Source organism: Bubalus bubalis, chromosome 21 (genome assembly GCF_019923935.1).
Source record: "Bubalus bubalis isolate 160015118507 breed Murrah chromosome 21, NDDB_SH_1, whole genome shotgun sequence".
NCBI lineage: Eukaryota > Metazoa > Chordata > Mammalia > Artiodactyla > Bovidae > Bubalus > Bubalus bubalis.
In genome coordinates, this window is record NC_059177.1 from 51,076,284 (window position 1) to 51,100,534 (window position 24,251).

The 24,251-nt window shown below is 47.1% G+C and overlaps 1 protein-coding gene across 4 annotated transcripts; it reads left to right on the forward strand.

The window, feature by feature from the left end:
- Positions 1–642: 642 nt before the first annotated feature.
- IP6K2 (inositol hexakisphosphate kinase 2) lies at positions 643–24,245 on the forward strand. Of its 4 annotated transcripts, XM_006065145.4 has the most exons (6): positions 643–798; positions 16,385–16,715; positions 18,587–18,809; positions 19,929–20,104; positions 22,842–23,017; positions 23,474–24,245. In XM_006065145.4, exons 2-6 carry the CDS (start codon positions 16,514–16,516, stop codon positions 23,972–23,974), a joined length of 1,278 nt encoding a protein of 425 aa, XP_006065207.1. In that variant the 5' UTR covers positions 643–798; positions 16,385–16,513; the 3' UTR covers positions 23,975–24,245. The 4 variants fall into 4 exon arrangements, 2 of the variants coding, with proteins under 2 accessions (XP_006065207.1, XP_044790150.1); XM_044934215.2 differs by lacking the exon at positions 643–798 and having other exon boundaries at positions 16,270–16,715; XR_006547507.2 differs by lacking the exons at positions 643–798; positions 18,587–18,809; positions 19,929–20,104; positions 22,842–23,017; positions 23,474–24,245 and adding an exon at positions 17,595–17,729 and having other exon boundaries at positions 16,463–17,097.
- The last annotated feature ends 6 nt before the right edge of the window (positions 24,246–24,251 follow it).

Sequence of the window (24,251 nt, forward strand, 5' to 3'; positions counted from 1 at the left end):
CTCTCAGTAGCATCCTTGTCCTGCCTTGCCTTTGACAGCCACATTGACATTCACTCAGGTGGGAGCCCTTCTGGCCAACAACAGGGCATAGGACAAACAAGCTTCAGACAAGCACTGAAGGGTGGAGCTTGGTGGAACCTGGGTTGAACCCTGGCTCACCCACCAGTCCACAAAGGGACTAAACAGCCCTTCCTCTGTTCACCCCTCTATTACCCAGTCATTTGTCCTTCCATCTACATCCAGTCATCTGTCCGCCTATGCATACAACTGCCCTTTATCTCCCGTCTACAGCCACTCTTTTGTCTATCTTTCTATCCAACCTCATCCAGCCCTCTGTCCATCCATCTACTAGGGTGACCAACTTCCCAAGTTGCTGCACACACTCTCGATGTGAAGTCCTGCATCCCAGGAAACTCCTCGGTCCTAGGAAAAATGATACAGTTGGCTCATCCATCTGTATCCCTGGCATCCCTTATTACACCCATGGGTTCGAAGCCCATCTGTCCACCCACCCTGACCTCCTTGGCCACCCTCTCCCTTGAAGGCAGACAAGAGTCCAACCCTCTCCCTAACTCCGCCCATTCTCCGCCCCTTCCGGAAGCGGCTACAGCGAATCCGGGCGCCCTAGCAACAGCGCTTTTTGGGCCGCCCAGTCCGCGAGCTGGGCTCCCGGTGCGAGCCAATAGTGAGGGGCTCAGGGAGTGAGACGCAGGGGGCGGGGCTCGGCGCGGCGGCCGCCATCTTGCTGGGAGAGAAACAATAGGAAGGAAGCTCCGAGGGACCGGGCTGAGGCAGCAGGTAATGCCACCTTTCCTCGGCCTACGGCCCTGCCGCCCCGGGGACTTTGGAAGAGGGTTTCTCTGGGTCTTTAGGGAGCGAAGTCTCTGGTCATTAGGGGTGTCCCCAGGTTTTGTGGGAGGGGTTCTTCCCCGGTTAAGGGTGTAAGAGAGATCTCTCAGGGTCCCTGTGGGGCCAGATTTCCCCCGGTCACTTGAGAGAGGCATTATTTCTTCAGGTTACTGGGGAGAGAAGATCTCCCCTGATTTTGAGAGGCAGAATCTTCCCTGGTCATTGACGGGGGGGGGGGTCTCCCGAATATTTTGGTGATACGGGGTCTCTGTTGGTCATTGGAGTCTCCGCTCTTTGTAAGAGGGCAAGATCTCTGGGTCGTTGAGGGAGGTCTCCCCAGGACATTGGCGTCCAATATCTCGGGTTATTGATGGGGGTCTCCCTGAGTCTTCTGGAGAACTCAGTGCCTCAGGTACGGTTACCTGAGGCTGGCAGCTGTGCAGCCATTTTGAGTGTTGAATGTCAGTTGGGTTTGTCAGCTGGTGTCAGCGGGAGGAGAGGGGGGTATTTGCAAACCTAACCGTCTTATCCCCCAAAGCCCTAAAATGGATCCGAGGACGTCTTCTTCATAGTGATAAGCTTCACCATGGATGGAGCGTGCAGATCTTTCACGTTGGGTTGATTGCAGACTGCATTTTGTCTCTTGCGTCCAAGTGATTAGTTTCGTTTTTGGATTTTATTCAATTTCTTATAGCCGAATTGCAGAAAAATGAGTCCAAATGTTGTGAAAAGAAAATGTAGAAACCAGTAAAATCTAGTGCTCTTAGATACTGGGGAAGTAAAACTAATCACTGCTTGGAATGAAACATTTTGGTAGTGAAATGTACCTAGAACAAGAATAAGATATAATCATGTGAAAGAATAGTTTTAAGCAGTGGAAGTTCTGAAAAGTGATAACAAAAAATGTTGCAGATCACAAGTTTTATGATACTTTGTATAAAGCACCATGATTACAGTAGTTTTCATGAATTCTAGTATTTAATTATTTGCTGTATTTGCATTTTTAGCAGGGTAACATTTTAAGTGAACTAAAATGCTTATTTACATAGATTGCTCTTGTGGAGTTTGTGTAATTTCATCCTGTAACGTGGTGTTTAGGATTTAAAGATAAGTTTCAGGCTGGTATTGTTATTGTTTTAACTTTAACCACTACCAAAATTAGAAACCTGAGCAAGATATATACTTTTATCAAATTGGCGTAATGAATATGTTATCATGTTGACGTAATAAACCAGTTGATCACTTGGTATTTTTTTCTGGAGGAAAAAGTTGAATGGTTAGCTGGTATTCTACTTGGTTTACCTGCTTTGTAACTTTAGACTTTAGAGTAGAATTCGCAGGAATTGTTAGGAATCAGTCAGATGAGAGCTAGGACTGGGGTTGATACAGTTGTAAAAGCCAGTTTAGCAGATGTAATAAACTTCTTTTCGTCTCAAGGCTTTGCAGGTGACATCCACCAGCCCTATATCTGTCTGAGCAGTGGAAGGTCTGAGGAAGGCACGACTACTGACTGATGAACTGTAGCCAGTCTTTTTTTCAGAGGGGTGCCAGAGACTTCTGTAAGCACTGAAGATGTCACCCGTCGCTAGGCAACAGGGCTAAGACTGAGCCTCCCCAAGGCCAGCTTGCTGAGGTGAAAATTTTCCATTGTTTGGCTCAAAAGGATGCGCTGGGGATGAATTTTTCCTTGAAGTGAAGTTATTTTACCTCGTGGGGTAATCACCTTAAAGACATTGAACACATTTTTGTATAGTAAATGATTGCTTTCATGTGATTACATTTTAAAGCATATTTTTGTTTTTTAAATAAATTATATTTTTGCTTATTTGCATACCAACTAGCAATAAGCAGTTCTAGTGTTTGCAGTATATTCTGGTAGCAAGGAAGAAGCCTTTTCCCCCAAAATTGAGTTAAGTGTTTACCTCAGAATCCTCAGAATTTGAAGGAAAAGAGTCTCCGAAAATGATGGATAAGGTGGTTTAGGTCTGTTAACCATCCATCCATCACCAGCCTCTGCAGTTAGGAACTCCTATCCGATCTTTTATCCGATCTTTACACTCTGCCTTCCTCCCCTCCCCTTAAAAAAAAAGTTGAAATTTTAGGAGGCCTGTCCCCAAACTATAATATCCATAAGTATTTCATGGCATATCACCAAGACAAGGGGCTACCCACAGTTTCTACACCAGTAGGCCTTTTGTTTGTTGTTGTTCACTTACAGAGTCACGTCCAACTATTTGCCATCCCATGAACTGCAGCACACCAGGCTTCCCTCTCCTTTACTATCTCCTGGAGTTTGCTTGAACTCATGTCCCTTGAGTTGGTGATGCCATAATTTCTTGATTTTTCTCAAATATTTAGTCATGGTCAGATGGCCCTGATTGTTTCATTGTTTTTTTTTTTTTGTTTTTTTTTAATAGTTTGTTCAAACTAGGATCCAAATAAAGTCTGCAATTGCATCTGATGAAGTGTCTCTTAGATACGTATATCAGTTAAGTTCAGTCGCTCAGTCGTTTCCGACTCTGCGACCCCATGAATCGCAGCACACCAAGCCTCCCTGTCCATCACCAACTCCCGGAGATACGTATATGGTCACTCTGTTTTGTAATTAATCTGTTGAAACAACTGTCATTTATCTTGTAGGGGTTCCCACATTCTGGCCTTAACTGATCACACCCTGCGTTTGAGACCTTTTGACAATGGTGGCCACATTTGAAGGGGTCACAACACCTGTATATCTTTTTAGTGAAGAAGTTGTGATGGAGTAGCCAGGACTCAATCAAAAGTGAGCCCCGAACCGTGAACTCTTGAGGACTGTCAGGGACCTGTAGGGCCACACAGTGTAAGACCCTCCTCCTCCCTCTGTGTCATATGGTCCAAATTTTCCATGTGGAACAGTGAGTCTTACCCTTGGCCTCCAGGAGAATGTAGGGATTTTGCTCCTTGTCTCCTCACAGACCTCCTCCTCTCACTAGTGTTGCACCCTCTGCCCACAGGCTGTTCATTTACAGGCATCTTGACCCAGAGCTCTTCTTTCTTTGCATGTTACTTCGAGTGCCATCTGCTCTTTCCTTTGCAGCTAATTTCCAAATCTGTTTTCAAGTTAGGTTCACTTAGGCTTCACGCCCACCTTACCAATTACCTGCGGTACATTTCTTCTTGATGGCTTGATCATCCCTTATATTTAATTGTTGGCAGGTCAACGCACATCTTCTCAGTTGTATCTGACTTCATGAACAAAACATCCTTGTTCTGACTTGTTTTGAAGACTTAGTATCTGACTCATTCCTGTAATTTGATTCCATGTATTAGGGGTTCTGAAGAGAGGGTCTGTGCTCGCCAGCTCCACACATCTTATGCAGAGTTCAGGGAGGGTATGCATTTTCAGGACAGAGGCCTACAGTTGTCTCAGATTTTCTCCCGGGTCAGCTGCCCCCTCAAGGGTTTAGGGGGGCTACAGCGTGCTACACCTCACCCTCCACCAGATCCTTCTCTATCTTCTCCCCTCCCTCCTTAATTCCCCTGTGTGGGCTGGGCTCTGTGGGTGCAGTGGAGAAGACAGGAGGCCTTGTGCCCTGCCATGTGTGCCACTGAGTAGGGGAGAAGACGATAATGAGGTCACTCCAGGTGAGACAGGTGTCTGGAGATGGCAGTTCTGATGTCTTAGTGGTCCTGGAGCCTGGGGGCTGTCAGGATGTTTTCTCACCTGCCCTCTTGGGACAAACAGATGCAGAGAGACTCATAAGAGGAGGAAGCCCAGGTGGTGAGATGATGGAGAGATCAGCTTGGTTGCAGTCCTGATGGCCTCCTGGGGGTCACAGCCCTGTTTGTTGGGGGGCGGCTCTTCCTACTGTCATATCCTCCCTCCAGGGAACTCCCAAACTTGGGACTGGGAGGGTGTGTTGGCTCCTTCTATTTTACCTTTAGTTTTGACATCTTCCAGTAACCAGATACTAAATTCATAAGCTTACAAAGTTACCTGAAATATTTCTGTGGTATGAAACATGACAGAGAAGCGTGAGAGAGTTTTCTAAGGCACTCAGTTTTTCTTTAAAAGCTTAAGGATTTCTTTCGAACCCCTTTTACACATGAGCTTCTAATAAATATGAAGAAGATTGGTATCTCTTCCTTTGTTCCTTAGGTAAGAATGCAGACGGAGAAGGCTCCCGGCAAATGCTGGTTCCTGCTGCCCCCACCCTCCACTCATGTCACTGTAGTAGTGACCGGCTGGACCTCTCTGAAGCCACGTTTTTCCTTGTCTCTTCTGCCTGGTTAACTTTCCTGATATAAAATGTTACCCTAGTGCTCCAGGATGCAGTAGCTCACATACCTTGTGGGTCAGGTCAGAGTAAAGAATAGGTGCAATCTTTTAAAATCTATGCTCTGTCCCAGTGGCAGTTCTACTTCTAGGACTTTTTCTTACAGAAATACTTCACAGGTATGCAAAGACAGATACAGGCATGCTCACTGCATTATTATTGTAATTTCAAAGTTGGAAATAGTGTCGGTAGGGAAGTAGATAAATACATTACGATTTTGTGTGACTATTACACAGCCTTTAAAAGGAATCATGTATAGATAGATGTAGCAGGCTGTCTAAGCCATATAGTTTAGTTGGGGGGAAAAAGTGGCAAAACAGAAGACAAATGTTGAATAATTTTACTCAAAATCATAGAGACAGAAAGTTGAATGGTGGTTTCCAGGGGGCAGTGCTTGGCAGAGTGGGAAGTTACTACTTAACATGTATAGAGTTTCAGTTTGAGATGATGAAAAAGTTCTGGAGATGGTGGTGATTATTGTACAACATTGTGAATGTACTTAACGCCAGAGAACTGTCTACCCCAAAATAGTTAAAAAGGTAAATTTTATATTGTGTGTATTTTATCAGTATTTTTTAAACATTAGGTGAGAAAAATAAAGCTGATTTTACTGGCGGGAAGAAAGGCAAAACAACGTATATAGCCTGATCCTGTTTCTGGAAAGAATAGAAAAGTGCACTGAAGAAAATCGACAGGATGAAGAGACCCCAAGCTAACAATGGTGGTCATTTTATCACACTTGTAACCAGTTTAAAAGTCTCTTTTGTAAGAAGTGAACAGGATGTGCTTTGGCGCTCTGTTCCTTTACCTGTCACCCCTTTCTTCACCCTCCGCCTCCACCAGGGCAGGCTTAATACGCCCTTATCCACTTACACTGTCAAGTCCATCCTCTGACCTCCATCTCCCGCTGGACTTTCTGTAGGAACTGGGACAGTGGACAGAGGACAGCTCACGTTTGAGGAGTGCATTACCCACCCGTAAACGAGGCAAGAGGCTGGATTTTTCATTGTGTTCCCATCTCATGGCACCTCCTTAAAGTTACCGTGCCTGGTGTACAGATAGAGACATGAGAGTACGTGAAGCACCGTTTATACCCAAGCATCAGACAGGCCCAATATGTCAGGGAGAAGATTTGTAAAAGAGTTTTTTGGTACAATTTAAGTGTGCAGACTTACAGAGAGGTATTGAAAGTTGGGTTTCTTCTAATATTTATTTTTAATTGCACATACGTGTTTAGTTATTATCTCTTTATAAATAAATAACTTCCTTTAGAAGTTACGCTTTTTATCCACACAGGAAATGGCAACCCATTCCAGTACTCTTGCCTGGAAAATTCCGTGGATGGAGGAGCCTGGTAGGCTACAGTCTGTGGGATCACAGAGTCGGACACAACTGAGCAGCTTCACTGATTGGTCATGAATTGGTTCTCTGAGTTGCCTGTGTGCATTTCTGCCATTACCGTGGCCACAATTGGAGGTGCTCTCCTCTTAAATACTTTCCACTCCTCTCAGTGTTGACATTGTCACTGGAACCTTTCTCCAAGCTGGTTGTGACCCCTGCAGTGCCGCCCTTTTTTGTGTTGATATTTTAAAATAATAGCTTTATTAAGATACAGTTCACATCTCATGTGACTCATCCCAAAAAAAACCCTGTATCCCCCACCCGCCGTGTTGCCCCCTCCCCGCTGACCCATCCACCTTCCCGAGAGGCCTCGCACCCTGGCTTGTTTGAAAGGACACCACTGCACTGTGTCCCACCAGAACTGGAGAGAGGAAGTCAGCGCTGCCCAGCTGACCCTGCTGTCAGCTGTGGTGGTATCTTCCAGAGACCGTTGCCTTGTGACCAGGGAGGCTGTAGCCCTTTACCATTTTGCCATTTTCCACATGGGAGATTGGAGGTTGAGGACTCCCACTTACTCAGTAAGAGTTAGCTGCCCCTCGGCGTGTGAAATCTTCCCAGATCAGGGGTCGAACTCGGGCCACCTGCATAGGCAGGCAGGTTCTTAATCAGTGGACCACCAGGGACGTCCAAAGCTGCTGTATTGGTCCTGTTAGCATGGGACGCTTTGCATACCCTTGAGGGGAGCGTTCACCTGAACGAGGTATTGTGAGACCCGGAGGAAACTGCCCTCCGAGCACGGGATCTGGTATAGCGCAGGGCATGCCTTGGTTCCTCCACCGGCAGGCATAGCACTCATTGCGCTGGCCTGCGCAGGTTGGGGCTGCTTGGGTTCTGTGGCTGCCCATGAGGACTGAATCATTTTTGGCACCATTTGTTTCAGAGAATGGGTTCACGTGTCATCTGGTTTGGGAACTGCTGAGAAATGAGCAGGGTAAACACTGACCGCAGGCAGGGAGCATATGATCTTGCCTGAAGCTAATGGACTGTTGCTTTACTGGCACAAGAGAGAACCATGAGTCAGGGTAGGAAAGTCCCCCATAGATCAAGATCAGTTTTGGCCAGTCTTCAAGCATCACTTCTGTTGTTCCTGTTGGGTATGTTGCCTACACAGTGGTAGGAGTTGCAGTTGCATCAAGGAGGAAGAGGTGCCAGATGGAAAATGGCCCTTGAAGAGCGGTAACAGGCTTTTTAAGGAGGACTTAGAATTCTTGGTCTGTGTATGGAATACATTTAGGTTCAGTTCAGTTCAGTCCAGTCTCTCAGTCATGTCTGACTCTTAGCGACCCCATGAATCGCAGCACGCCAGGCCTCCCTGTCCATCACCAACTCCCGGAGTTCACCCAAACTCATGTCCGAGTCGGTGATGCCATCCAGCCATCTCATCCTCTGTCGTCCCCTTCTCCTCCTGCCCCCAATCCCTCCCAGCATCAGGGTCTTTTCCAATGAGTCAACTCTTAGCATGAGGTGGCCAAAGTATTGGAGTTTCAGCTTCAGCATCAGTCCTTCCAATGAACACCCAGGACTGATCTCTATTTATAAGTAGATTTGATATTCTGGTAAAGGGGACATGTGATAACTTAGAATCAACAATTTAGATTTTCTTGAAGGAGCAGTGCTCCAGTTTTAGTTTGAAAAACTTTTTAAATTGCTCAAACTCTGTCATTCAAGCATTGTAACTGATAAACGTATTTCTGGGTTGGCGGCAAGTTCCTTCTCCTTGTCCCCCCTCCATCTTGCGGCCCTCAAGTCTCATTCCAGAAATCTGGTCTGATGAGGCAAAGAGATCGACCAGTGTGATCCTCAGAGAATCCTCTGGGAGGCTGCTGTTCGCCTTATGGAAAAGTTTGTCTGCATTTTTGGAACAGAATCTGCTGTTTTATTTGTTCCTCAGAATTGGTGGAAGGATCTGCATTGTTGTGACTATCATGAAATACACTTACAACTTGTAGTTTCTCCTTTATTAAAACTAGAAGAAGATGCTAATGCGGGGGGAAATGAACACCTGGTGTTGGACCCCAGGCATCTGTGTCAGGTCAGTTGCAGGGCTTCTGTGTTGTCTCTCCAGCCCTGCTGTGTTCTTTGGTGGAGCCACTGCTTGCTGTGACATGAGGGTGACCTCGTTCATCTCAGAGAACATCTTGTTTTCCATGATGAGGCCTAGGTGGTCTGGTGCCTCAGTGCAGCCGTGTGTAGGGGAGTGATCGCAGTATTTACTCCAGAAGGCTGTGGGAGGAGGGGAGGAGTTACAGAACAGACTAAGGGCTTGGTAAACAGTAGCTCTTGTCTCTGGCATGGTTGTATCCCATCGTCACTGAAGGTTGAGTTGGTCACTTCCTCCTCTGACCTTTCAGCACCTTGTACACACTCTGGGGGCAGGATTATTGGGATTATTATCCTCACTTGTTTACATGTCGTTGGTCTCCCAGTGTCTCCATTGTGGAGTAGAGCTGTGAGCTTGCAGTGTGGGTGGCATCAGTGTCTTTGTGGATGAGTTCATAACCTTCGAGAGCTGAGCAGCCATCTGTATTTTTCTGTTTCGGTCATAGTGAATTCTTTTGTTCTTCCTCCTAATGTTTTCAGTCTCAGTTATAAAGATAATAGACATGCTCCGAGTTTGAAAACATTTCAAGAAGTTTGAAGCATTCAGGAAACTAAAGAGAAGGGAATAATGATCTTACCACTTAGTACAGGGCAGATCCAGCTTTTCTGGTGGCTGAGGTTTATATAATGTAACATAAATATATGTAATTGATTTATATAAACATATAAGTATCATCCATCTTTAAACAAAAGAATTTACAGTTATGAAAACTGTAAATAAGAAAATGAACTTACCTGCAAAACAGAAATAGGGTTACAGATGAAGAAAACAAACTTAGAGTTACCACGGGTAAGAGGGGAGGGATAAACTGGGAGATTGGGATTGCCATATATATATACACTACTGTATATAAGATAGTTAGTAATAAGGACCTGCTGTATAGCACAGGGAACTCTACATAGTAACCTGTAATGGTCTATGTGGTAAAAGAATCTAAAAAAGAGTGGATATGTCTATATGTAGAATTGATTCACTATGCTGTACATCTGGAACTAACCTAACGTTGTAAATCAATGATACGCTAATAAAAGAAAAAAACACCAGTAAGGTAAGAAAGTAAATTTGGATTGAAAGAAGGAAACCAAAAAAAAGTCATACATTTAAAAAATCGGTACTACAATACTTTTTTTTTTCTCCTGTGGTGAGTGGCACGTGGGATCTTAGTTCCCTGAACAGGGATCGAACCCATGCCCCCTGAGTGGAAGTGTGGAGTCTTAACAACTGGACCTCTAGGGCAGTGCTAATACTATAGTACTTTGCCCCTGCCTTTCAGGGCACTGTGCTGACCGCCTCATTTTATGACAGCAGTGTCGTAATTTTTCTATAAAAAGGTCACATAGGGATTTCCCTGGCGATCCTGTGGTTAAAAATTTAATATTTTTTTTTATGCAGTGACTCCAGGGCCTTGGAAGGAGATGAACAGCCATGACCCCTGTGAGTCAGTGTTACTTTTTTAAGTGATAACTTAGCAACCTGAAAGCTGGGTCTTTGGGATGTCAGCTCAATGCTAACGCAGAATTTCTGAATGCTAATTAGTATATTTGTAAATGGCGAGAGGATTTTAATCTTCTTGTATCCACATTTTAAAGTTTTATTCTTCAGTGACCATGCTTTTGCCTGATTTTCTACAGAGAGAATTTTCCAAGAGATTGGCTCTTATTAGATTAAGAGCTTAGGCTCTGTTGACATGAAACGGTTCCACAGCAGCAGGTCCCAGATGAGTGTTCAGGTGCAGGGCCCTTCATTTACACGCCCCGGTTAATGCAGACTTAATACAGTGGGAGATTATAAATACAAAATTAACACCTAGTCGATGCCGAGAATGCATTTGGTGAAGGGTGTGGCTATTTAATGGTGGTACTCCCTGTATGATTGGGGTGGGTTTGGATCATTGCAGCGGGTGCCTTTCGAGATCTCTGTTGATCTGTGTGCAGCAGATACTCACGACGCAGAGGTGATTTGAGGCACCTCCTATGGGGTGCTGACTCTGTGCTGGTGCTCTTCTGGGCTATGGAGATTGAGCAGTAAACAGAGCAGTCACGAATCTCCAACTTTATGGACTTGGTTTTCTGGTAGGGGCAGGGTGGAGGAGACAGAAAATGAACAGGACAAATAAAACATATACAGCATGTTAGATGGTGATAAGTGCTGAGGAGAAGATAAAGCTGAGTTGTGTAAGGCATGCGGATGGGGAGATATGGCACCTTCAGATGGGGTGGCTAAGGAAGACTTCATTAAAGAGGTAATGTTTGGATAGAGAGCTGAAGGAGGTAAGAGAGTGGGCCAGAGGGATATCTGGGAAAGAGTGTACCATGCAGAGGGAATGGCAAGAACAGAGGCCCTGAGGTAAGTGTGTATCAGGCATGTTTGAGAAATAACAAGAAAGCCAGGATAATTGAAGCAGATTTCTGTTGACCTTTCGTGATGGGTGTTTTACTGGAAGGCTTATTGGACCATTTTGTGTCTCTTCTGCTTATTTGTGTGTAAAGGATGCTTTTGCTTTGACTTTGCAAGAATTAAAAAAGATAACTATGCAACTGGTATAGGTCTCCTAGTATTAGCCGTGTGTGCGTGCTCAGTTCAGTTCAGTCGCTCAGTCGTGTCCGACTCTTTTTGACCCCATGAATCGCAGTATGCCAGGCCTCCCTGTCCATCACCAACTCCCGGAGTTCACTCAGACTCACGTCCATGCGGTCGCAGCCGCCCGCGCTAAATGGGTATGTGTGCTCAATCCAGTCCAACTCTTTGTGACTCTATGGACTGTAGCTTGCTGGGCTCCTCTGTCCATGGGATGCTCCAGGCAAGAAGACTGGAGTGAGTTGCCATTTCCTTCTCCACTCTTAGTATTAAGAGTAAAAGCCTGCTAAAAACTAGGCTTTGAAGGTGAGCAGATGGCTTCAGGATTAGCAGTGGGTGTCATGGATTTAAGAGAGAACATGGCTGTCCCTGAAAGTCTCTACCGTCAGGGAGCGCTCTCACAGAAAGGGCAAAGCCCTTACTTTGACCAGGATGGCGACCCAGGCTTACCTTGCTTGCATGAGTGACTCAAGATGCTCAGTGGAGGCAAGTGAGCCCAGTTAGAATAGACAGGAGGGTAATAGGGGGTGAATTCCAGCCAGTGTGTTTGCATGTAGAAACTATTTGTCAGCTGATAGGATCTTTTAACTACAATCTTTCTGATTGTTTTAATTTGTACTTGTTCTGAAATTTTTGTAAATTAAAAAAGTATAAGGAAAAATTCAAGCTCTTTATTGAAATATAATTTATATACAGTAAGATTCATTGACATTAAATCTCTAATTTGATGAGTTTTGACAAATTTATGCAGCCATATAATCACTGTCCAGTCACAGCATAGAACATTTTCATTACCCCTGAATGTTCTCTTGGGCCTCTTTGCAGTCAGTCCTGGTTCCCTACCCTCTGCCCCCTGGCAACTACTTACGTACTTTCTGCTATTGCTTTATCTTGAATGTCATGTAAATGGAATCATACAGCAGACATTCTTTTGTAATTGGCTTTTTTCCAGTTAATCATAACGTTTTTGGGATTAATCTTTGTTGTTGTGATTAATCTTTGTTGTGTATATCAGTACATTCCTTTTATTGCTGAATAATATTCCATTATATGGATACATCACAGTTGGTTTATTCATTCCCCCATTTGATGGACACTGGGATTTTCCCCACCTTTTAGTTATTGTGACTAGTGCCACTGTGAACATTCAAGTACAGTGTGCTTATGTGGACATTTGTTTTCATTTCTCTTAGGTCAGTACCTATGAGTAGGATTACTGAGTCATGTAATAAGTATATGTTTAACTTCATACGAAACTGCCAAACTGTTTTCCATGGTGGCTGTACTTCTTTTTTCCTACCAACAGTGTTTGAGAATTACATTGACTGACCCTGGTGGTATAGTCATGGGTTGTGAATGGATGTGGGCACTGGCTCTGAGGCTCATGGAGGAGGTTCAGCTGGTAAAGGTTGTTTTGTTGCTGTCCCCTGTGACTGCTCAACCCTGGGGCTTTTCTTGAGGCAGAGTAAGTGGCCCCAGCAGATCCCGTCTGTAGCCTCCCACGTTAACCAAATTCTAGATGTGTGAGCTAAGGGCCCAAGGATCTTAGTTGTTTTATTTTCAGTATTTTAAAGGATACAACTATTAAGGCATTGTTTCCAGCAGAACCTTAAACAGGCTTAGGGGCATGAGCTGTGGGGGAAATATGTGTCATGTCCTAGGATGAATCATGTTCTGCATTTCTCACCGATTGATAGTTTCGTGGACAAATGTGAGGCAATGTGGAAAGCTAAAACAGATGCTAAACGTGAAGTCAGTATTTTCCGATTATTCCCTTTCACACTAGGTTCAGGGTCCATCACATGGACTTCTTAGCAACCATTAATGTTTTAGGATTCCTGGGAAACCAGGCCTTAGACGACTCAGATGTTGAAAAACCTTTAAGAGGCCCACCTGCTCAAACCACACGTGGGAAAAGATTAGCCGTGAAATGCAGCAGGTTCTTGGGGCATTTTTCTTCTGACCAGGCTGAAGCCACTAGAGATATGCTGCTGCTGCTGCTAAGTCGCTTCAGTCGTGTCCGACTCTGTGTGACCCCATAGACAGCAGCCCACCAGGCTCCTCTGCCCCTGGGATTCTCCAGGCAAGAATACTGGAGTGGGTTGCCATTTCCTTCTCCAATGCATGCATGCATGCTAAGTCGCTTCAGTCTTGTCCAACTATATGCGACCCCATAGACAGCGGTCCACCAGGCTCCTCTGCCCCTGGGATTCTCCAGGCAAGAATACTGGAGTGGGTTGCCATTTCCTTCTTCAATGCATGCATGCATCCTAAGGCACTTCAGTCGTGTCCAACTCTGTGCGACCTATGGACAGCAGCCCACCAGGCTCCTCTGTCCATAGAATTTTCCAGGCAAGAATACTGGAGTGGGTTGCCATTTCCTTCTCCAGGGGATCTTCCTGACCCAGGGGTTGAACCCACATCTCCTGCACTGCAGGCAGATTCTTTACTGACTGAGCACAAAGGGAAGCCCTCAGAGTAGATGTCTACCTCAGGTCTTTCCTTCCCACCTTACAGACCAGAAAACTGGAACCCAAAGGGAGCCAGTGACTTGGGAGTCTTTCTCCAAGCAATGAAATGGCAGAACTGGGGCTAGAATCTGGTTCCATCTAACTACAGGATCAGTTTTCTCCCCAATTCTGCCATTTAGGAGTTTCCTCCATCATCAGACTTGGCACAGGCGGGAAAGGGCCTTAGTTTTCTTGCCTCTGTGTAAGGTGATGATTCTTCTCCAGGGAGCAGTGTTCTGCGAAGTGCCAGAGTTGGGTGCTGGAGGGAGGGTGGCAAGGTTCCATACCAAGGTTCCAGCCACTAATGAACACATGGGAGACCTGGGAGAAGGTGGAGACCCTCACTGGGCTTTTCAGCCTCCAGCCACACCCATGAACCATACTCCAGAGAGCTTTCATGAAGGGCCAGTTACTGTTTGGGATTTTTCACTGGAGTAAGAGAGATGCCTGGAGAGAGATTTTTTTTTTTAATTGAATACATTTAAGGAATCTTGAACAGAGTTATTAGAAAGGGTGTTAGGCATTTGGTGTTAGCATTGCTGTGGCAACAAAAGGAGTTTTCACATTTGTGAAAGGTTTGAACTGTGTTTCTAAAGCCTGGCCGATGAAGAACATCTTGTGCTTTCATAATTTAATAATTATGGTACCTAGTTCTTTCTTGGGTACTGGCAGACCGATCATGAATCAGTAGCTTTCCTTTGGGGTTGGCTCTTACTCCAGAGGTCTTTTTCATTACTGAAAAACTGGTGTGAACAGCTCTCTATAAAGCTAAAGGGCTTGTGTGGCCACGCATCTCAGAGCTCCACCTTCTGTCGAGAGTCTGGAATGGCTGGAAGGTACTCGTCCGTTTAGCTGATCGCCTGTGTTGTGTCTTGGGACGCTTCTCAGCACCTGCCCTCCTGAGGGCTGCTGTAATGAGAAGGTAGTGCCGGGTGTGAGAAATCAGAACCTTTGACTTTCTGCTCTTTGCATGTAGGAAAGCGTATTGATTTTTAATCCCTGAGTCCAGTGGGAGGGAGCCCACTGTCAGTTCTCTCTGAAAGAAAAGAGTAACACCAACTAAACTCTTTGAAAGAGGCTGCTTTATAAATAGAAAATATAAAAATATGGTGAAAACACCATCACAGGACAAGCTAAGTGCCCCAGGTACGTCTGAGTGCGGAAGCACATGTGCCAGAGACCCTGGGCCCCAGAGGCAGCTGTGGAGGGACAGACAACAAATTGAAGTTTGTTTGGAAACTCCGGCTTCTTGGCTCTAGCCCTGGATGAGTTTCCTCAGCTCCCCGAACCAACTTCCTTGTTTCTGACAGGGAGAATAATGTCTCATAGAAAGTATCGGGAGGATCAAATTAAGTCCCTGCAGTGAGCCTAGCACAGAGTGGGTGCTTTACCCACCTTAGAGGACAGTGGGCAAACCTCCATCCGACCCATTCTCACCACCACCACCGACTCATTTGGAGTCGTGGGAATTGGAGGAGTTCCCAGCAAGAACCCCTTACAGATACTGAAGCATAGCCCAAGCCCCCCGTTAGTATTGCTAGTAGCACCTGTGTACTCAGTCTGTAAATTCTAGACGGAAAACAGAATGAACATGGCATACCCTGAAACGGTTCACTAACGTGTGGAGGTGTGCTTTCTGAGATCCAGTGTGCTTGGGGATCTGAAGTTCCTGGACCTCAGTGGACAAGGGCCCCAAGAATGCAGCTTTGGTTTAAAGGTGTGCCCCAGCTTTTGGAGATAGGGAGAGAACCAGTAAAAATAGTCTGTGACCTAGAACACTGTGTATCTTTTTTAAAAGAGTTAGCCAGCCGTGATCTGTTGTTTTTAGATACAGAGGTTAATCATTAAAGCTGGGCCCAAGCTCCACTGCTAATAAGGTTAATGGGCCTTGTTTTTGGCCTTGAGCAGGGGCAGTGCGCACACCTGTTGGGGGCGGATGGTGGGTAATCTTACTAGGTGCATAAGCAGGTTTCCCTTTAAATGCATTTTATAAAAACATAAATAACGACCAATAGGGAACCCTGTTACCACCATGTAAACCATGCTGTGTTAGTATAGATTCATCATTATCTGTAACCAGTGTACCACTCTGATGGAGGATATTAATAATGGAGAAGGCTGTCTATGCATGTGTGCGGCAGATGGGTATGTGGGAAACCTCTGTATTTTCTTAGTTTTGCCATGAACCTAAAACTGCTGTAAAATATAAAGTCTATTAAAATATATTAATTAACGGAGAGCCTTGGATGTCAATTACTCTTAAATCTAACAATTGTAGTAGAAAATGGTACGATTTAATGCGACTATTAGGTTTAAAATTGTGATTTCACCTCCTCGTGGCTTCGTGGTAGTGGCTTTCTAAGGCCTGGTGGGGGAGATTGGAGCTGTTTGGGCTTCGCAGCCAGTCCCTGCGAGTCGGCATCCGGCCCCGCCCGGCATCCGGCCCCTCCCGGGACAACGGCGGCTGTTTGTTTCTGCGGGAGTGGGCGGGACCGGGGCGGGGCCGAGTGGGCGGCGTGGGCGGGACTCCGCGGGAGCTCAGGCTGTTTTGTCTTTTCTTCTCGAAGAGGACGGCCAGCGCCTCTAAGGCGGTGCCCGGCTGTTAACAACTCCGTTGTCACTCTCCGCAGAGCGTCCTGGCCCACACGACCGCGAAGCTGAGGCCAGGGAGACGGACGCACGGACAGACGACAGACGGAGGACGCGCTGGCCGCTGGACCCCGCTGCCCCCCCTTCTCCCTGCTGCCCGCACCTGGAGGATGAGCCCAGCCTTCAGGGCCATGGACGTGGAGCCCCGCGACAAGGGCATCCTGCTGGAGCCCTTTGTCCACCAGGTCGGGGGGCACTCGTGTGTGCTCCGCTTCAACGAGACGACCCTGTGCAAGCCCCTGGTCCCCAGGGAGCACCAGTTCTACGAGACTCTCCCAGCTGAGATGCGCAAATTCACTCCCCAGTACAAAGGTGAGCCCGCAGCTGCCTTAGGGGTCGCCAGCGCCTGGCGAGGACACGTGAGGCGCCGCGGCCAGAGGAGGTCCGGGCAGCCACCCTTGGAGCCCTCACCCCTCCCACCCGCTCTGTGTTTTCCCTCCTCCTCCTCTTGGCCCTCCGCCCAGCACCTCACACCCTCAGTTTACAAGCCCTGGTAAGATTGCTCAATTCTGTTTTGTGGGTTTGTTTTATTTTTGGTGGAAGTGTAGTTGTGTTTTATGTTCAGGTGTCTCTTGATCACGGTAACCTATAGTCCCCCATGAGGGGACATCGGGGAAGACTTTGAGAGGATTTTACCCAGAATACTTGCCGCCTGCTTTTTGTCCTCCAGGAAACCAGAAGCCCTGGTGATTAGGTAGGCTGGGAGCAGGGTTGAGTCAGTTGGAGCGCAGGAGTGGGAGGCTTGTGCTGATTAGTTGAAGCCCTTTGCTATTACGGAATGTCCCCGAAATTGCTATATTACGGCAACTCTTTGATTCACATATGGTGACTCTCTCCCTTTTTCTAATGGGGGGAATCAGCATGGTGTGGTCTTTCCTGGGGAGGGGGGATCCTTTGTAAATCAAAGAAGAATCCTTTAAGGAAATTAATTGTAAAGCTGCATTGCCTGCTTAGGCAAAAGACTCTTGAACAACTTGGGTTCTTCTGGGACTGTCGAAACATATTCTTTGAGGATAGAATGTTACAGTCGCCTCCGTCTGTACTCTGAACATGCATGGTGCTTTGGTGGGGGTGGGGGAGTTGGGGCCCTCACTTGGTCCTCTCTATTGTTTTTTCCAGGACAGAGCGAAAGGTCCCTTGTTAGCTGGCTGCCCTTGCCCCCATTTTTTCCCTGGTTCTTTCCCACCACAGGAAAGTGTGGTCCCCTGAATTCCCCACCCCAGCTCCTCTGCGCCCAGAGCCGGGTACCACCTCAGAAGCGTCGTCTCTCTAAGCACGCATTCCCTTGCAGCGAGCGAGCAAGCGGGCAGGCAGCAAGAACTGAGCAAATTGAGTGATCCCAGGCCAGAGAGGCCTGGGAGGAAAGGTGTTCAGCCAGTCGGTTTTAAGGCACTCGTCGGCACCTGCTGAAACCCTCCCACCCGACAGCCCCCTCCTCAAAGACTGTCTCATTACACATGGCAGGTTCTAGAGACTCGGGGAGAGCTGCTTTCAAGGCCACTACGCGTCTGTGTTCCCAGCCCAACCCCGTTTGCCTTGTGTTCATCTTGTTCTCTTGTGACATGAGACTGCAAAGACCAATAAAGGAATATATTTGAGAAGGACGAAAGGCTTGGGTGCCCACCGTGTGGGGGCGCCGCAAGAAGCCTTTGCCGGGTGTCTTGTGCTGTGTGCTTTGTTTTGTTTGCTCCTTTATTTTGTTCTGCTTGCCCAGTCTTCCCTTACCCTCGGACACTTCTTACCCCTCAGGCAAATCTCTGTTTAGGCTCTGCTTTAAAGCAAGCCTCAAGGCCGTCGGAGATTCTGTTTAAGGTAGTAAAAAAATCCCACAAGATTTAAAAAGCAAATGTCCTCATGTCTCTCTCAGGATTAGAAGAATTACATAAAAATTAATAAACATTTTCAATGATGGAAAAATGTGTCTTGTAATTCTTTGGCTCTTGCCTCGTTGAGTGAATCATAGAGGAAGACTCTCGGCCATGTTTGCTCCCTAATCGCTTGTCTTGTATGGTGTCATCTTTTCTAGCTGTTTTGATATTTGTTAGGTTTGCAGATGAGTTTGGGGCCTCTGGCAACATAGAGACTAAGGAACAGGGTAAGAAAAAAACAAATGTTCCAATCATGTTATTTGTAACACATGTTCCCGTGGAACTGAAAGTCCTCCGTGTTCACCCTCCTTCTAGGTGTGGTATCCGTGAGCTTCGAAGAAGACGAAGACAGGAACTTGTGTTTAATAGCATATCCAGTAAAAGGGGACCACGGAACTGTGGACAGTGTAGATAATTCAGACTGTGAACCAAAAAGTAAGCTGCTCAGGTGGACAAACAAAAAGCATCACGTTCTAGAAACAGACAAGACCTCTAAGGACTGGGTACGGCAACACCGGAAAGAGGAAAAAGTGAAGAGGTGGGTATAGACTTGAGAGGGGACTGGACGCGGTAGGAGGGGAGGGGTCTCAGTTACAGCCCAGTGCCCCGGGGCTGAGGGCTCACATAATGGACTCAGTAGGTGCCGTGTCACTCGGGTCGGTTCCCACGTGGCGTCCCCGGCTTCTCTTTGCTTGACTCTGAGTTAGATTGTGCCATTTTGGGTGAAACAACTGTCGTGGCAGCTGTAAGAGAGTTTGAGTCACTCATTCCTCCTGCAGCTGTCCTGTGCCAGGCCCCGCGTGGCATCTGGGAATGTAGCAGTGACCCAGACAGAAGCCATCCCGTTACCGCAGGTGTTCACTGATAGTGGGAGACAAAATGGATGCATCTGGGGGATCCCCCTAGGCAGAGCCCTCCCAAGTGGCACACCTTGACAGAGCTTATGAAAAGATAAACTGTGTATGCATATGTATTAAAAACGTAGCTAAGGACTTCCCTGGTGGCTCGTGATAAAGAATCTGCCTGCCAGTGAAGGAGCCACAGGTTCAATCCCTGGTCTGGGAAGATCCCACAGGCCTCGGAGCAGCTGAACCGAGTGGCCCACAACTGCTGAGCCTGCTCGCCCTGGAGCCAGCACCGCAGCAGGAGGAGCCGCCGCAAGGGGGCGCCTGTGAGCTGCGGCTGGAGCGCAGTTGTCACAACCAGAGGAAAGCCCACGGAGCAGCCAAAGATACTTTTTTTTTTAGTGTAGCCAAGTGGATTGACTTATTCTCATGGAATTTCACTTCAGCCTCTGTCTCCAGCGTCCTGAGTTAGGGAACTTGGATGTACTCGAGGCCAGGGGGTGGTACTGCCTAGAAGGTGGGAGCAGGGAAGGCTGCCTTGTGGGGTGTGGGCTGGAGGGAGAGGCTGTCCTTGCATCTTAGGTTTTCCTAAAGCAACAAGCTAACCCCTTAATTTTTTTATTAAATCAACTGTCTTGAGGTGTGGTATACTACAGTAAAATGTACCCATTTGAAATGTTTAATGTGTCCACTGAAACAGCCACCACATCAGAGCATCAAACTTCCTATCATTGCAGAAAGTTCCTTCATGCCTCTTTGCCCCTGACTTCTGATGAGATGTTATGATTTATCAGCTTCTTGTCTCTTTATAGCCATAAGTTAGAAGAAGAATTTGAGTGGCTGAAGAAATCGGAAGTTTTGTACTACAGTGTAGAGAAAAAGGGGAATGTAAGTTCTCAGCTTAAACACTACAACCCTTGGAGCATGAAGTGTCACCAGCAACAGTTACAGAGAATGAAGGAGAATGCGAAACACCGGAACCAGTACAGTATCCTTTGCTCACAGGGCATCTCTGCATTGGGGAGAGGGGAGCACAAGGGAGGAGACCCTTCAGGCTTGGAGAGAGAAATTGGATTTTTTAAAGTCATGGTTGTGCCAGGACACCCTGTGTGATAACTGGGCAGACATCACTTCCCTCTGGGCTGAGCGCTGGTCTGGGAATGCACGTGCTGGGGAGGAAGTTGGATGGGTTCCTAGGGGTGAGGGTCACCTCATGGAGGGGCCAACTTGCATTCGGGGTGCTTTACCCTGGAATGCAAGGAGCTGGTTTATGTTTTCACACACTTGCAGAAGTCCCCAAGTAGAGCTTAAATGCCAGGGTCTGCGGTGGGGTTGGACTGATCTTTCAGTCTGGTTTACCAGGCTGCCACATGAAGAAATCACAAGGGAAAGGCTCCTTTCTTTTTTTCAATCAGGGAACCTGGATGCATACTATAGAGAACGCACTGAACCTAATGGTACCGTCACCCAGTTCCAGCATCTGGTTAACCCGCTCATGTCAGTCTCCTGTCTCTCTATACCCAGCACCCCCAGTTGAACTCGCTGTGAAGCAAGTGTCAGATAATTCATCTGTATACACTTCAGCGTATATCTCTAAAAGATAAAGATATTTTAAAACACAATCGTTACTCCTTGAAAGTGGACAGTAATTCGTTACTGTCAAATATCTGTTTTCCCATTTTCCTAATTGTCTCATAAATGTTTTATTTATGGTTTGCTTGAATGCGGGTCCAAATGATGTTCACATGTTGCATTCAGTTGAAACGTTTAAGTCTTGTAAAATACGTTTCTGTTTTTTTCTTCTTGGAAATTTCTTGTCAGAGAAACTGGGTCTTCTAGAGTTACCCACCCTCTGGTTTTTACTGATTACATCCTGTGGTGTCTTTTACACATTACTGTTTCCCCTCTGTTTCCATTAAGTTGATAATTTGATCTACAGGCTTGATTAGATTCAGGGGCAGTTTGAGGGAGTCAGGGCAAGACTACTTCAGAAATGGTATTTACCCGTTGATTGGGAAGCGGAGTTTCATTGTCCTTCTCTTTTGTATTGCCATTGCCTTACATCAATTTTTTAAGTAGGTGGTTTTTTGTCATTCCTTTTTCATTCATGAGCTGGAATCCTGCTGAAAGAGAAGCTTTTCCTCATCAACTAAGTGCTTATCATGAAGTATAGTTCAAATAGGAAAGGCAGGTTAAATGTTTATTTTCCTTAGTTTACTATTTGAAATAACGAGATGGTTTCTTAACATCCTCCAAAGGTAACCAGTGAGGTTTTCCGCATCATCATGAACCCATGAATTTAAGTTTTTGAATGCGGCATGTGGGATCTTAGTTCCCCGACCAGGGATCAAACCTGTACCCCCTGCAGTGGAAGTAGAAAGTCCTAACCGCTGGACTGCCAGGGAATTCCCTAAACATACTTGACGTGTTTCAGTTCATTGCAGTTATTTCTGATGCTCAAATTGTCCTATGCGTGGCGAGTGTTGTAAAAAACTTGTAAAAAACTAGGCTCCTGAGTCATTTTTACACAAGCCCAGTTGTCTGTGCAGCTGCCTTCCTTTTCTGGAATGCAGAGATGGTACAGGGTCAGGTATGTTTCATACTCCAGATGTGCATTCAGTCATTCCTTTAAAGCAGGGGTTGCAAGCTTTTTCAGTAAAGGGCCAGATAGTAAATATATTAGACTTTGCAGGCCATACACTATCATAGCTCTGTCATCTGTAGCATGAAAGCAGCCATAGATGATGTAAATGAACGTGGCTGTATTCCAGATAAACTCCTAGTTATGGTTGCTGAGACTTGAATTTCATTCCGTTTTCATGTGTCATGTAATATTATATACACTTTTTGACCTCTTAAAAATGCAAAAACTGAAAATTCCCTGGTGGTCCAGTGGTTAGGATGCCATGCTCTCACTGCCGAGGGCCTGGGTTCAATCCCTAGCCAAGGAACTAAGATCCCGCAGGCCATGTGACCAGAAAAAGAAAAAATTGATTTATAAGAACCACTTGTTCCTAACTTATCAGCTGTAAAACAGTGAGCAGGGGCCCACGGTTCACCAGTCCCCTCTGTAGGAGCTGGTCTGGGCATTGTGCTAAGTCGCTTCAGTCGTGTCTGACTCTTTGCAACTCTGTGGATCAGAGCCCGCCAGGCCCCTCTGTCCATGGGATTCTCCAGGCAAGAATACTGGAGTGGATTGCCATGCCCTTTTCCAGGGGACCTTCCTGATGCAGGGATTGAACCGGCGTCTCTTATGTCTCCTGACTTGGCAGGCAAGTTCTTTACCACTAGTGCCACCTGGGAAGCCCCAGGGGAACTCATACATCTGGTCATTGTTTCTCTGCCTTTTCAGTGCCCCCATCTGGGAAATACATATTTATTTGAAAAGAGAAAACTTGATGAGTTCCTAAGTGACATTTCTAGTTCTTGTTTAAGACTGGGATTACAGAACTTCCTAATGTTCTGTGTCTGATTTAGGACAGGTTGTTGTTGGACTGTGGTCCACATCTTGCTGAGTCAGGAAATGGTGTGTGTGTCTCCCATGCTTCTCTCACGCCAGTTCCCTGGCCAGAATTGCAGGTTCCCTTTAGCCTTCTGGTCAGCCCTGGGCCACCCGCCTGGGAGGTAGAGCAGGATTTCTGGGACGCCATGTGTAGGCCCTGCACCCTGGGAGTGCCATGGGGCAGCACCTTTTCTTTAGAGGGGCCTTATCCTTAACCACTCAGAATTTATCTTACTGGAGAACCTGACTTCCTGTTATGAGGTGCCTTGTGTCCTGGACCTCAAAATGGGGACACGCCAGCATGGTGACGATGCTTCAGAGGAGAAGGCAGCTAACCAGATCCGCAAGTGCCAGCAGAGCACGTCGGCAGTCATCGGTGTGCGCGTGTGCGGCATGCAGGTGAGAGTAGTGTCGGCACATGGTGGGCGTGGGCTGGCTGGGCAGCCGGGAGCTGCCACTCTCCCACCATGGCAGAGCCCCATTTTCTCAAAAGATTCCAGATTGGACTGATCCTGTTGCTCTCTGGTGAGGAAGGAAAGCCTGTGTGCGTGGGTAATGCTCTCTGGGGCTGGCCGAACTGGCTGAGTCCAGAAGCTATGGACCGGAGAGAGAGGAAAGGGGAGACATTGGGCACTCTCCACCAAGCCACACACTAAACAGAGGGCTGGCGACGGCGCCCAAGTCAGAGGGCTGTAGGGGTGTTGACTGGCAAGGACAGGGCCTTGTGTGACTGGTATACTGAACGAGTTGAAGGATCGGGTCCAGGGCTGTCGTCTTGCTGCCACTCTCCTGGGGCTGGGCCATCTCTGCCAGAGATGCCTGTCGGTCCCTGACCTGCTGGTCTCCCTCCCACAGGTGTACCAGGCAGGCAGTGGGCAGCTCATGTTCATGAACAAGTACCACGGACGGAAGCTGTCCGTACAGGGCTTCAAAGAGGCACTTTTCCAGTTTTTCCACAATGGCCGGTACCTGCGCCGGGAGCTCCTGGGCCCGGTGCTCAGGAAGCTGACTGAACTCAAGGGCGTGCTGGAGCGACAAGAATCCTACCGCTTCTACTCAAGCTCCCTGCTGATCATCTATGACGGCAAGGAGCGGCCTGAAGTGGCCCTGGACTCAGACGCGGAGGACTTGGAGGACCTGTCGGAGGAGTCTGCTGACGAGTCAGCCGGCGCCTATGCCTACAAGCCCCTCGGCACCAGCTCGGTGGACGTGCGCATGATCGATTTCGCGCACACCACGTGCAGGCTATATGGTGAGGACAGTGTGGTCCACGAAGGCCAGGATGCTGGCTATATCTTTGGGCTCCAGAGCCTGATAGACATTGTCACAGAGATAAGTGAGGAGAGCGGGGAGTGAGCTCTGGCTGCACCAGCACCTGAGAGACTCTGTGTGTCCCGGGCACAGCTGTGCTGCGTCGGGGAGGCGGCCAGTATGGCCAGGCGGTGGCCCTGCAGCCTGGAGCTGATGCGCAGAGGCCTCTGGGAGTCCCAGCCTGAGCCAGCCCCAGCCGCGCTCGGAGTCTTTATTTATTTTAACTGTTTCTTCGACATTCCACATTTGATGATGCAGATACCTCTTTCTTCCCTGAGTGTAAATGTTCTAATACAAATCTTTTTGTTAATTGTAACAGTGC

What these genes read in the sequence shown, in the direction of transcription:
- IP6K2 (XM_006065145.4), top strand. Translation starts at nt 16,514, where the DNA reads ATGAGCCCAGCCTTCAGGGCCATGGACGTGGAGCCCCGCGACAAGGGC. An exon ending in AAAGAGGAAAAAGTGAAGAG is followed by an intron (nt 18,810 to 19,928) that starts GTGGGTATAGAC and finishes GTCTCTTTATAG; the next exon opens with CCATAAGTTAGAAGAAGAAT. An exon ending in TGCGCGTGTGCGGCATGCAG is followed by an intron (nt 23,018 to 23,473) that starts GTGAGAGTAGTG and finishes TCCCTCCCACAG; the next exon opens with GTGTACCAGGCAGGCAGTGG.